The sequence below is a fragment of the Falco naumanni genome, chromosome 6 (genome assembly GCF_017639655.2).
Source record: "Falco naumanni isolate bFalNau1 chromosome 6, bFalNau1.pat, whole genome shotgun sequence".
NCBI lineage: Eukaryota > Metazoa > Chordata > Aves > Falconiformes > Falconidae > Falco > Falco naumanni.
This window is the reverse complement of record NC_054059.1, coordinates 88,697,210-88,709,027: the sequence shown is the minus strand read 5'-3', so window position 1 is coordinate 88,709,027 and position 11,818 is coordinate 88,697,210. Positions and strand designations below refer to the sequence as shown.

The 11,818-nt window shown below is 53.6% G+C and overlaps 1 protein-coding gene across 5 annotated transcripts in view; it reads left to right on the top strand.

Annotated features, from left to right (window-relative positions):
* The first annotated feature begins 4,411 nt into the window (after window positions 1-4,411).
* Window positions 4,412-11,818, top strand: part of MEIS1 (Meis homeobox 1) — a 110,280-nt gene continuing 102,873 nt past the window's right edge. The window contains exons 1-5 of one of the 5 annotated variants that reach the window (XM_040598463.1): window positions 4,412-5,574; window positions 7,181-7,407; window positions 9,067-9,208; window positions 9,708-9,758; window positions 10,611-10,661. In XM_040598463.1, coding sequence (XP_040454397.1) covers window positions 5,563-5,574; window positions 7,181-7,407; window positions 9,067-9,208; window positions 9,708-9,758; window positions 10,611-10,661 — 483 coding nt within the window. In that variant the 5' untranslated portion in view covers window positions 4,412-5,562. Of the gene's footprint in view, window positions 5,575-5,683; window positions 5,856-7,180; window positions 7,408-9,066; window positions 9,209-9,707; window positions 9,759-10,610; window positions 10,662-11,818 lie in introns of those variants that run through there. The other 4 variants (XM_040598460.1, XM_040598461.1, XM_040598462.1 and 1 more) reach the window with 4 other exon arrangements.

Here is an 11,818-nt window from a genome sequence, read left to right as displayed (position 1 = left end):
AAAAACAAAAAAAAAAAAAACCAAGAAAAAACAACCACAACAGCAAAACCCAACCTATCGTTCAGCTTCGAGGGTGTCTCCAGCTTTTCAGCCTCGGTGCGTGCATATGGGTGGATTGAGAGTAGGCGCTTAGAGGTCTTTGCTTTGAAAACCTCCTCCGAGCCCTGGCAGACGCCTGGATGTTTATCTCCGGGTACAGTCGGCTGCGACACTCTGTAAATACGACAAAGGCTTTGCATTTCACAGCCCCTCTGCGCCTGTCGCCTCGCAAAAGTCAGTGTTGTTTGTTGGGTGGGTTTTTTTTAAAGGTGGAGTTTGGGTTGTTGTTTTAAAAAAAAAAAAAATATTTTTTTTTGGCGTCTCTTCTTGAACTTTTTTGAAGGGAACATCGCAGGCGCCGCGGAGCCAAGCGGGCAGGGAGAGGGGAATTACCCGGCTTGGCTGCATCTGCTGCAAGCATCCGCGGCTGGGGACCTTCCAGCGCTCGGGCTGAACCGAGACTGGGGCTGTGCCGGGTTAAACCCCTCCTGCTGCCCCGCCGAGGGGGGCTGCTATGGAGGCATCAAAGCCGCTGCCCTCGGTCCCCTCCGAGAGCATCCTCGGGCGGGGAGCGCTCCCTCTGCCCCGCGGGCTGCAGCCGGCTGCTGGCGGAGGAGAAGTTTTTAAACCATTCGCAAATATGTACCCCCTTTTTACTATGTTTTTTAAATTTTTCGCCCCCTTTCCTGCATATTGAGCTAACGTCCAGCTGCCTCCCACGGGTGAGCTCAAGCCATCTTTACCGCATCCCCCCTTACCGCAGCCGATTTGCTTCGGTAAAACCCCGAGCGCTGGAGCCGGGGGGTCTGCGCGGCTCCGGGGAGCACCGGGGGGGAGGGGGGGGGGGGGGGGGGGGGGAGGACGGAGGACAAACCGCGCCTGCGGCTTTGCTGCCCTCGGTCGCTTGTCATCGTCTTCTGCCGAGAAATTCGGCGCCTCCGGCCCCTCCGAATTGCCGAAAACCGTACTTTTCTCCCGCAGAAAGTTTGGAGGCGGTTCTGGCTGTACTTTCCCCATCGCCCAGTAGACGGCACAACAGCTCAATCCTTCAGATGTGGAACGCTCGAGCAGCTTATTTTTTTTTTAATTTTTTTTAAATTTTTTTAAATTAAGCAGCCAGAATTTTACCCAGCATTTTTATTATTATCATTACTATTATTATTTCATTCAACGAGAAGTATAGCAATATCGATAGCAAAGCGAGAGGGCTTGGTGTAGGCAGGGAGGAAAGATGGAGCGGGGCTAAAGGCAGGTATCGCTGAGACAGCGGAGCGGAGCAGCGCTTCCAAATTAATACAAATGAACTAGTGGCGCCTAGATCATGGGGGGGGGGGGGGGGGGGGGGGGAAAGAAAAAGAGAAGAAGAAAAAACCCAAAAAACCAGCCCCGATACTATCGCGCAGCCGGGCTCTGGGGTTATTCTGGGGGATTTCGGGTGCAATTGTGTCACTGTAGGGTGCAAGGGGACGGCGCTGCCGGGCAGGGGGCTCGGGGCTCGGCTCTGCCCGGCCCGGGCTGCCCCGGCGGGGCAAACCTGGCGGCCACCGCCACCCCGTCCCTGAAAGGCTCCTTTTGTGCTCCGGTCCCTTCCCTCCCGCTGCCGGAGAAGTTGAAGTGACAAAAATCCCGGCCAGTAACTCATTTCCCAGTTAATTTTATTAAAAAAATTTATAGCGGTGTTTAGAAAGTTTTAAGACAACCGTAAATTTTATTGGGAATATTTTATGAAGCCCTCCATTTAATTAATAAAGGACCCCCATAACTTCTGCAAACGTCAGGGCCGGCAGTTTGGGGGGGGGGGGGGGGGGGGGCTGCCCGTTCCCCCCACACCACCACCCGCGGAGCGTTCCGCGGGCGGCCGCGGAGCCAGTGGAGCATCGTCGGGGCCGGGCAGCCCCGGGGTCCGGGCCGCTCCCCCGGCGCCCCCCGCTCTCTGTGCTGTGAACCCCCAAAGCCCGGCGTTGCGCTTCGGCTGCGCCCCGAACCCCCTGGCTGCCATCCTCCTTCCATCAGCACTCCTCCCCCCTCCCCGGCTCTGCCCTTTCATAGGGCTTTAAACAGTTCTTCGCTTTGCTTTGGTTTGTATGACTTTTTTTTCCTTTCCCCTCCATCCTTCTTCCAAGCGTTTCATCAGGCTCTGACTTTTCGGGTATCTCCGCACGTATCGCCCACCCCACCACCGCCCCCTTATCTGAAGCATTCCTGGATTATCTCTCGGCTGCCTCGCAAACGCTTTCTGATGCGGTTTCTTGTTTGTTTGTCTCTTCTGGTTGTTCCTATTTCAGTTTTCAAATTTCAATATTAATGGATGCTAATGTGTCCCACCACCACCACCACAAATCCCTGCTAGGAAGGTGGCAGGGAAGCCAGCTAGAAAACATCTGATTGTTCCTAGGTATGACTAATTCTTTCCTTAAGCTGAGAAATTCAGCCTGATTAAAACCCTCATTTATTACCCGATAAGCAAATGGACCGAGATTTCCCCTGTGGGAGACCCCCCTCACGCCTGGCTGATGGCCTCAGCGCGGTGGACCCCTTCGCGAAGGGCCCGGCTCGGCCGGGGGGGGACGAGGGACGGGGACCGCGCAGCACCGCGCCCCGCACCGCGGCCGCTGCCCGACCCGAGCACCCACCCCACCCCTTGCTGTTGGCTTTTTATCCCCCCCCCCCCGTATCCCTAGGGGTTTTTTTCCCTCCTCTCCCTTTGCACTGTGCGATGGGGAAGCGTCAATAGATTCCTGCAAAACAGCAAGTTTTTGGGGAAAAAAAAAAAAAAGGAAAACAATAAATAAAAAAAAAAGAAGAGCCGCCTCGCGTAAAAAGGCAGCGGGGCGCGATGCTGCGCGGGTGGCCGCTGCCGCGCAGCTCGTCCGCCGCGGCAGGAGTTTACCGAGAGACCGCGGAACTGTCCTTTTACTTTTTCCCCTTTTAATAGATGATTAATTGCTGCCCGGATTAGCTTTTTTTTTTTTTTTTTTTTTTTTTTTTTTTTATGGCCGGTATATTGCAAGCGGAGAGGCGCGCAGCGCGATTTCTCGCAGCAAGCCCTAAGAGCAGTAACTGTTTGCTAATTGTAAAATCCTTATCCAGAATGAGGTTTGGGCAAACAATTTGTACGACTGTAATTACATTGTAAAAGTGTTTTAGGCTGGGTTGCGCTGAATTAATCTTATAAAGGCCTGGTGGAGACGCTTAAAAGGATGGGGGTTTTTTGAATTTAGGGTTTTGCTGGTTGTTTTTTATAAGGGGGGGAAGGAAGAAGGGACGGGGAGAGGAGGAGATTGCATCCCTGGGAGTCAGGCTGCAGCCCTCCCCCCCCCCCCCAACAAGGGACCTGTGAGATGGGGACTCGCTACCGAGCGCCGTGCCCCGGGTACCGAGACACGGAAGTGGGCCCCGAGGCCGTGGGTCCCCCCAGGCACGCGTGGGGCGGGGGGCGGGGGGTTAGTGCATGAAAACGGCTCTTACCTGAGAGGTCTTTATCTCCCTCGCCGGGATAAAAGGCCGGTCCTAGCGGAAAGGGGCGGGGGGGCTGGGGGGGCGGGGGGGCTGGAAACGGGTTTCCCTGAAGTTTGAGCCGTGCCGGCGGGGACGGAGCAGCGAGCCCCCGGCCCTGGGGGCCTTACCGGAGTAACCCACCAGCACCACCGGCACACACGCACGGCAGCTCACTCGGGGACCGCTGCACCGGGCTGCCGGGTGGCGGGGGTCCTCCTTCTCCGCCTGCCCGTCCCCGGCAGGAGATGCGATGGGGCCGGGGCAGCTCTCCCGGCGCTCCGCGCAGCCCGGCCCGCAGGTACGGGGAGGAAGGGGCACGGCGAGCCCCCCGCTCGCGGACCGGAGGGGGCCCGCAGGGAGGGACGGCTGTGTTTGTGGCCGGGAGCGGACCCCCGGTTACGCGGATGGGGGGGAGGGCAGCCCCCCGCGCAAGGCAGCGCGGCCGCGGAACCGGGCGGGGGGGCGGTGGCAGCGCTCCGGGGCGCCCCCCCCTCCCGCGGCGCGCCGGTCCGAGCCCCGCTTCCCGCCCGGACCAATGGGGGCGCGGCGCGGGGCGGCGCAGCGCTGATTGGTCGGCGGCGGCGCGGCGGCGGCGGCCGGGGGCCGGGTGAGCTCACTCGGCCGGCGGCCGCGGGGGGAGCCGCCGGGGGGGGGGGGGGGGGAAGGCAGGAGGGGGGAGCGAGGGGCGGGCGGCGGCGCGGCCCCGGGGCGCTGCGCGGACGCGGAGCGGGGCGGCGGCGCCGCCAGACAAAGGGGACGGGAGCGCCCCTCCGCGCACCGCCGGGGGGCGGGGGGGTGGGCACAGCGGCCGGGCGGAGGGCAGGGCCGGCAGGGGGTGTCGTGCCCCCCACCCCCTCCCGGCTCCTCCCGCCGCTGCCGGCCGGGGCGGGGGCGCTGCGCGGGGCGCGGGGCGGGCGGCGCGCCCCCCTGCGCCGGTGGCGGAGTTGCTGCCGCCCAGCGCATTGTGTAAGACGCGACCTGTTATGGCCACCACTACTTCCGGGTTCCCGCAGTCTGCTCCAGCCCGGCGCTGCGCTGCGCTCGCCGCGGCGGTGGCGGCGGACGCCCGGCAACGCGCGGCCCGCGGCGGCAGCGCCGCGCCTCCCCCCCCCCCGCCGCCCTTCCTCCCCGCGCCCGCCCCGCACGGCGCGGCGCTCCGCCCGCACCCGCGCCCGCGCCCGGCCCGCCTCCGCCAGCCTCGCCCGGCGGCCGCGCAGGGGCAGAGCGAGCCGGCGCCGGCGAGGAATTAGGAGCGATCCGAGGAGGAGCGAAAAAAACCCCCATCATCATCATCATCATCATAATAACCATAATAAAAGGAGAGCCGGCGCGTTAGCGAGCCTTTTTAATTTTTAATTTTTCCCCCTCCTCTTCCTCCTTCTCCTCCTCCCTCGATTTTTAATTTTTTATTATTTTTTTATACATTTTTCTTTTTTCTTTTTTTTTTTTTTGGGTGAGCGCGCTCGAAAATTAACATTTGAGGTGTCCTGCGCGGTGGGAGCACACGCAGCGGATCATCATCAGTCATTCACCACCTTGACAACCTCGCCTGTGATTGACAGCCGGAGTGGCAAAAAGCCATGAGACTTGGTAGTTGGGTTTGAGGGGCACTTTAAAAAAAAAAAAAAAAGAAAAAGGAAAAAAAAAAACCTGATTTGGGGAAAGGATATTTGCTTTCGCCCCGCTGCTGTCTTGGAAACGAGAGGGGGAGAGTAAGAGAGAGAGAGGGAGACAGGGGGAGAGGGAAGAAAGAAAGAAAAAAGAAGGAGGGAAGGAAGGAGGGAGAGTTGATTTTTTTTTTCTTCTATTTTTTTTTCTCCTTTTTTAATGCTGAGTTACCGTATCGCTTCGCTGAGATCCAGCAAGCCGAAGATTGTACTCGATTGCTTCCATTGCTGGCGACGCTAAGGGATTTTTGCATTTTTTGGGGGGGTGAGGGGGGGGGAACTTCGCGTTTCTTTCTTTTCACACTGGCCTTAAAGAGGATATATTAGAAGTTGAAGTAGGAAGGGAGCAAGCAGGCCGATGGCGCAAAGGGTACGTATTAAAAAAAAATGGATTTCAAATGTGAAATAATATTGAAACGTGGCTGACAGAGACGCTGCGAAAAAAGTTTCTTTTTTTTTTTTTTTTTTTTTTTTCTTCCCCTCCTCTTTGGAGCAGGGGCACAAAGCGGTGTCCTGGAGCGGGAGGATTGATCAGGCGTACTTGTAGGCTTAAAACCTGTATATATTGATATTTTCTTGATTCTTTTACTCCCCATCCCGGATCTCTCACGGAAAAGGCAAGCTTTCTATACATTAATGACATGCAGGCATGTAAGTGAATATGTCCGAGCCTCTGTATTTGTTGGTTTTGTAGCTCTAGTCCTACCGATGTCTTTTTTAAAGTCACCAGTGCTTGAAATATTTGAATGTGTGCATGTCTCTGAGCATTTTGCTGTGTTAGTGATGATATACCGCTTCACTTTCGGAAGATAACTTCTAGCTGGGAGTAAGCACAACTTTTTTTTTTACTTTTTTTTTTTTTTCCACTCCTTTCCCCCCCCCCCTCTTTTTTCCTATTCAGTCACAAAAGGTGTAGTGCAACGGGCTAAAAAAAAAAAGCTCTTTTTAAAAGAAAGTCACTTTAATTTGAATTAGAGGTTAGCAGCATGCACTGCCATGTGTATTGTTGTTTCTATTTTGGATGCGATGTCCTTTTTTCTTTTTTTTTTCCTTCCAACTACCTCCTAAATTGAAGTTTTGTGGGGGAAAAAAAATAATAATCAGCCGGAGTCGGGCGAGTCGGGATTTGGGGAAGGGGAAAAGCCCTGGAAAGAAGTTTTCTTGCCTAATTTGCCTGCCGCCCCTCCGAGCGCTGCTTGGGAAGGAAAGTTCCTCTGCTGACAACTTGCCTTTTACTCTTTCGGTCCAAGCAAGTGTCAGGGATCTTTAAAACTGTTTATTCACACCTTCGCTTTTAATAGATGAAAAGTGGCCGTTTCCCCCGCTGCCTGGGAACCGCGTTAGCTTTCGCTCCTTAATCTTTAACAAAGAAAACCCTTAAAAAAAAAAAAAAAAAAAAAGCATTCCCAAAATCCCGAGAGCCCGGGCAAGCGTTTCCAGCCTTTCGCCTTTAAAAGTGCGTTCGCGTGGAATTGCTGAAAACCCCCAAAATCGCTCCTTTTTTTTTTTCCCTCTTCTTTTTTTTTTTTTTTTTTTTTTTTTTTTTTTTTCCCCGCCGCTGAAGTTTTTTGCATCCTCGCTGCGTTGGGTACCTGACTTCTGACCAGCGGGAAAAGTTTAGCGGAGGGAGAATTGGGCTGCTCTTCGTGGGGAGGGTAGAGGGGGGGGAAGGTTTGGGGATGGGGGTCCCCCCCCTTTCATTTTTATGTTGATGATGATGATGATGATGGTTTCGCCCCAGCCTTGGAGGCTCTGGGGTCTGCGGGCAGCCCAGCCCCGCTGCTGCCCTCCCCGGCGCCGCACGGCCGTACGCGGGGGGGGACGGACACCCGCACCCCCCGGCGGCGCGGAGCCCGGGGGGCAGCGCCTTCTCCCCGGGAGGGAGGGGGGACAGCCGGGAGCAGGGCTACCCCCCACCCCCCAAAACCCACCCATCTCCCCCCCCCTGACGCCTCTCTGCTCTCTCTGCCCCGCAGTACGACGAGCTGCCCCACTACGGCGGCATGGAGGGGGTGGGCATCCCCACCACCATGTACGGGGACCCCCACGGCGCCCGCCCCATGCAGCCCGTCCACCACCTCAACCACGGGCCGCCGCTCCACTCGCACCAGTACCCCCACGCCGCCCACGCCAACGCCATGCCCCCCGCCATGGGCGCCTCCGTCAACGACGCCCTCAAGAGAGATAAAGATGCCATCTACGGGTAGGTGGCCGCGCAAAGCTGCGCGCAACCTGCGCGGGATGGGCTAGGGGGAAAGGAGGGAGGGGGGGTGTGGGCCCGGAGAAGGATGGGGAAGGGGCTGGGGGGTGCGGGCAGCGCTGCGCGGAAGAGGGTTGTATTCTAAATTTTTTTATTAGTATTTTTTAAAAGCGGGGGGAGAAAGGGTTGGGGGGCCCCTGGCACGGGGAGCTGCGGGGGCTCCACCGAATAAACAGCCGGGGCTTGCTGGAGGGGCGGCAGGCATCACGGCGGGGAGGAGGAGGAGGAAGAGGAGGAAAATAATATTCCCAGGGCACAACCTGCGCCGGGCGGTAAATCCGCGCCCGGAGCAGGGGCGCAGGGAGCTGGCAGTGCTGCTCCCAACTTTCCGCCCTGCCCGGCTCTCCGTGCGCTGCGGAGGAGAAAACTGTAGAGCTGCTCCTCTCAACCCTTACCTTTTTTTTTTTCCTTTTTTTTTTTTTTTAATTTTTTTCCTTTCTTTCTTTCATTTTATCCTTTTAAATTTTCATTTTTTAAAAACTTTTTATCCGACAGCATTGACTGTGTCTCGGTGCGGCGAGCTGCAAAGCCGTTTCTAGGCCGTTGTGGCGGAGCCGGTGGGTTCCGAGGGGCGGCAGATGCTTTTCAAATGAATCTGCCCGTCCGGAGCTGGCAGGGGAGTTTAAGAGCCTTTTAAAATCGCTCTGAAAACAGTGAGGGGGGGGGTGGGGGGGAAATGAATCACGTCGTTGGGTTTCTCTATCGGGTTATCAGAAATCAGTAGGGTTGGGTAAAACTCAGCAGTGTCCGGTACCCCCCTCCCCCCCAAAAAAAAAAGTATGAAGCCCTTGGAAAAAATAAAAATTAACTTGCTGTTACAAATAGACATATATATATTTATGTGTGTGTGCGCGCCCACGCTTATTTATTTATTTAAATTATTAAGCGGCCGAGGGAAGCAGATGCACACGCAGCCTTTCTCCTGGGGGGGCTTTGAAAGCTGGGAGAGCCTAAAGCACCTGGTTCCCCCGCGGGTCGGGGCTGGGGGCTCGGGGGGCGCGGGGCAGGCAGAGGGACGGGCAGCAGGACAAGCAGAGGGACAGGCAGCGGGGCAGGCAGGCAGCCCGGCTGGCCAGCGCCTGCCGGTGGGTCGGCTGGTTCGGCGCTGGGTGCAGAGGGGTGGGTGGGTTGAGGGTTTTTTTCTCTTTTAACTGGGATGGGGGGTGTTTCTGTTTTGGTTTGGTTTTTTCCTCCCCCTGGTTTTTTTTTTCCACCTTTGCTCCCAGCCAGTCCTCCAGCAGAAAACGGGAATTAAAAGCATGAAAGGCAGAAGTGTACGTCCAGGGATTTTAATTTTTTTTTTTTCCTAAAGACAAGGAAAGTTAATTCAAAATGGCTGCTGGAACAGGCTTGGGTTTTATTCTTAGCTTGTCCTAAGGTTGTATGAGCAGTGTGTGCGGGCAGACGGGGCCGGGGGGCTATGGCTGCGGGCAGGGGCCGGGAGGCGGCGGGGGGTGCCGGAGCCCCCTCGCTGGGTGCCCCCTCCCCACGCTGCTGCGGGACTAACTATTGTTGTGTTTGGGGGGTGGGTGGGTGTTGGTTTCGTTATGATATTTTTTTTCTCCCCCCCTCTGTGTGTGTGACTATTGTATTTTCTTTCAGACACCCCCTGTTCCCTCTTTTAGCACTGATTTTTGAGAAATGTGAATTAGCTACATGCACACCCAGGGAGCCCGGGGTAGCGGGAGGCGATGTTTGCTCCTCTGAGTCTTTCAATGAAGACATAGCAGTGTTCGCCAAACAGGTCAGCAAAACCGGGTTGAAACAGTAACAGAAAAAAAAAAAAAAAGGAAAAAAAATCGTAACGAGAAAAACAAGTCTCTGTTGAGATAAAGATGCGCGTTTCCCCCTCCCCCCTCTCTTACTGCAAGAGGCAAAAAAAGAAAAAATCCAAACAAACCCCAGCCAAGCAAAAAAAAAAAAATATCGGGGAAATCTGGGCATTGACCACCCCCAAAGAGCGGCGGGGACGGGGGCGGCGGGGGCCGGCCGGGAGCCGGGAGCCGGGCCGGGGCTCTGCCGGGAAGCTCCGGAGGTATTTTTCGGTGTATTTGATTCACTTGTTCAAGTCTTTGGCTGATGTACTAAATCCAGCAGTCAGGGCTTTGCACGAAAGGTTACATAATGGACCCGACAGTGTAATGAAGCAAGAAATAATGACGCCTGCTTTTTCTGCTTCCATATTTCACATCTTTTTTATTATTATTATTTTTTCCCCCTTTCCTCCCCTTTCTTGTATTTAGATCCGAGCAGAGAAACCCCTGTTTTCCTCTAATCCCGAACTGGATAACTTGGTAAGAGTTAACAACACTTCTTCCTCTCCCCACCCCCACCCCACCACCCTCCCTTCCCTTCCCTTCCCATTTATTTAAAAAAAAAAAGAAAAGAAAAAGAAAAAGAAAAAACTTCTATGTCTTCTGGAGAGGTAGTTTGATGGTGCTAAATTGAAAATTTCTCCCGTGGATCTTCCTTTTTTTTTTTTTAATGATGATGATGATTTTTATAATTACAAGTAAATACGATGCGGTAATTGCGTGGAAGTAAAAAATCCCATAAGGATATAGATAAAGCAAACCTCCAAAGGGGAGCTCGGGGCTTGGGGGCGAGCTGGCCGGCCCGGGAGGAGCGAGGATTTAGCCAGGCTGTAGCCAGCCCCTCCACGTACCTTTTCAGCAGCTCCTGGGGAAGCACAGAGGGTTGCTGTGGCCGGAGATCCCCCCTGCGCTAAACCCACCCAAAAGGAGCTCTTTTCTCTCTCTCCCTTTTTTTCTCCCCCCTTAAGGATAAACAAATATTTTGCCTTTGCTGGAGGAGTCTCGCTCCGGCTTTCGCAAAGAGCCAGCGATGGTGTTTAGAGGGTTGTGTGTGTGTGTGTGTTTTTTTTTTTAAAGAAATGTTTATGATCCGTATAATTTAGTTGCTTCGTTGCAATAGGGATTTTTTTTTTTGTTAACTCTAGATCGCTTCTCGTTAAACAGCGCACAAAGCCACCGCTATTAAGTTTTAGTGTTATTGCCATAAATCAAAACAACTTTTTATTTACTACTAGAGAAAAGTCAAGCTACAAAGTGCGGCAGGGGCGGCTGTGGGAAATATCCCCAAATCCGGGAATGAGATAAATACTCGTGTTGTTTGTATCTTTGCAGATGATTCAAGCCATACAAGTATTAAGGTTTCATCTGTTGGAATTAGAGAAGGTAATTTTTGTCTTTCTCTGTCTCTCTCTCTTTCTTCTTCCTCCGTTTCAGTACTGCTGAAGTTCAGGCTTCTGGTAAATTTGCATAAATGTCTTTCTTTCTGGTAATTAGTGTCAAGACCAATCTTGGCGTCCATTTCTCTTCGCAGTTTAATTACAATTTCAGCCTCTAAACCCAGGCTCTCGAACGCCCAGGCCTTGTGTTCATTGTAATACTTTGCTGGCTTTGTATAAATAGTTGCAGTTCTGTGGTGCCGCAGATGAGACTCGAAATGGTTGCTTCAGCCAAGCCCCCTGAAATTGTGATTTTATTTTTATATTTTAAGATTTTATTTTTTCTTGGTGGTGGGGGAGAGCCTTCGGCCGCAGTTGGTTGCAGTGGGGATTTCATTTATTTATTTATTTATTTATTTTTTTTTTTAAGAGCCATCTGCAGGTCAGGCTCAGGGCACGGATTGTCCTGTAACATTTTGCAGAGACAAAGCAGAGTTGATAGTTGTGTCTGTCTCTTGTTCCTGGGAATATTGTACACCTCGGAGCAGAAGAAAGAGATTGCAGCCTAAATGCAGGGGTTTTTTGCTGGCTATTTTAGCAATCTTGGGAGGGAGAATGCTAATTTCTAAGAAGGCGGTGTCATCCGAGCTCACATTAAATTGGAAGTGCGCTCTGGTTTCCTGAGGATTTTTTACGTGTCATTGATAGCTGGCCTAGAAGAGAATTCCCTTTCTCCTAAAAATAAACATTTTGAGAGGCTTTTAAATAGTTGAAAAGTTTCTCGGGAGCCTCAGCCACTTTATCTAACCATAACTGGCAGGTTGTTCTCGCTCTACCCGAAATGTGTTAAAATCTGCCCATTCATCGGGGCGGCTCAGGTACGGGTCTGGCGGAGGACTGGGGCTTTCAGGGCAGGGATGCCTGGAACGTACTGCAGCCCAGTGCATCGGGATTTATTTTTTTTTAAAATCCTTTTTTTTCTGTCCTTATACCCCTTTGGAAAGGGTTTATGATGAAATAACTGGATGAAATTAAATAGTTTACCTTAAATGTCACCCATGCAGGTCACCTCTCTAATGGCCACAGCTCCGGGAGCAGATGAATTTAACACGGGTGTTGAATATGTTGTAGCCTGTGAATCATCTTGTCACTGTCAATTTTCTG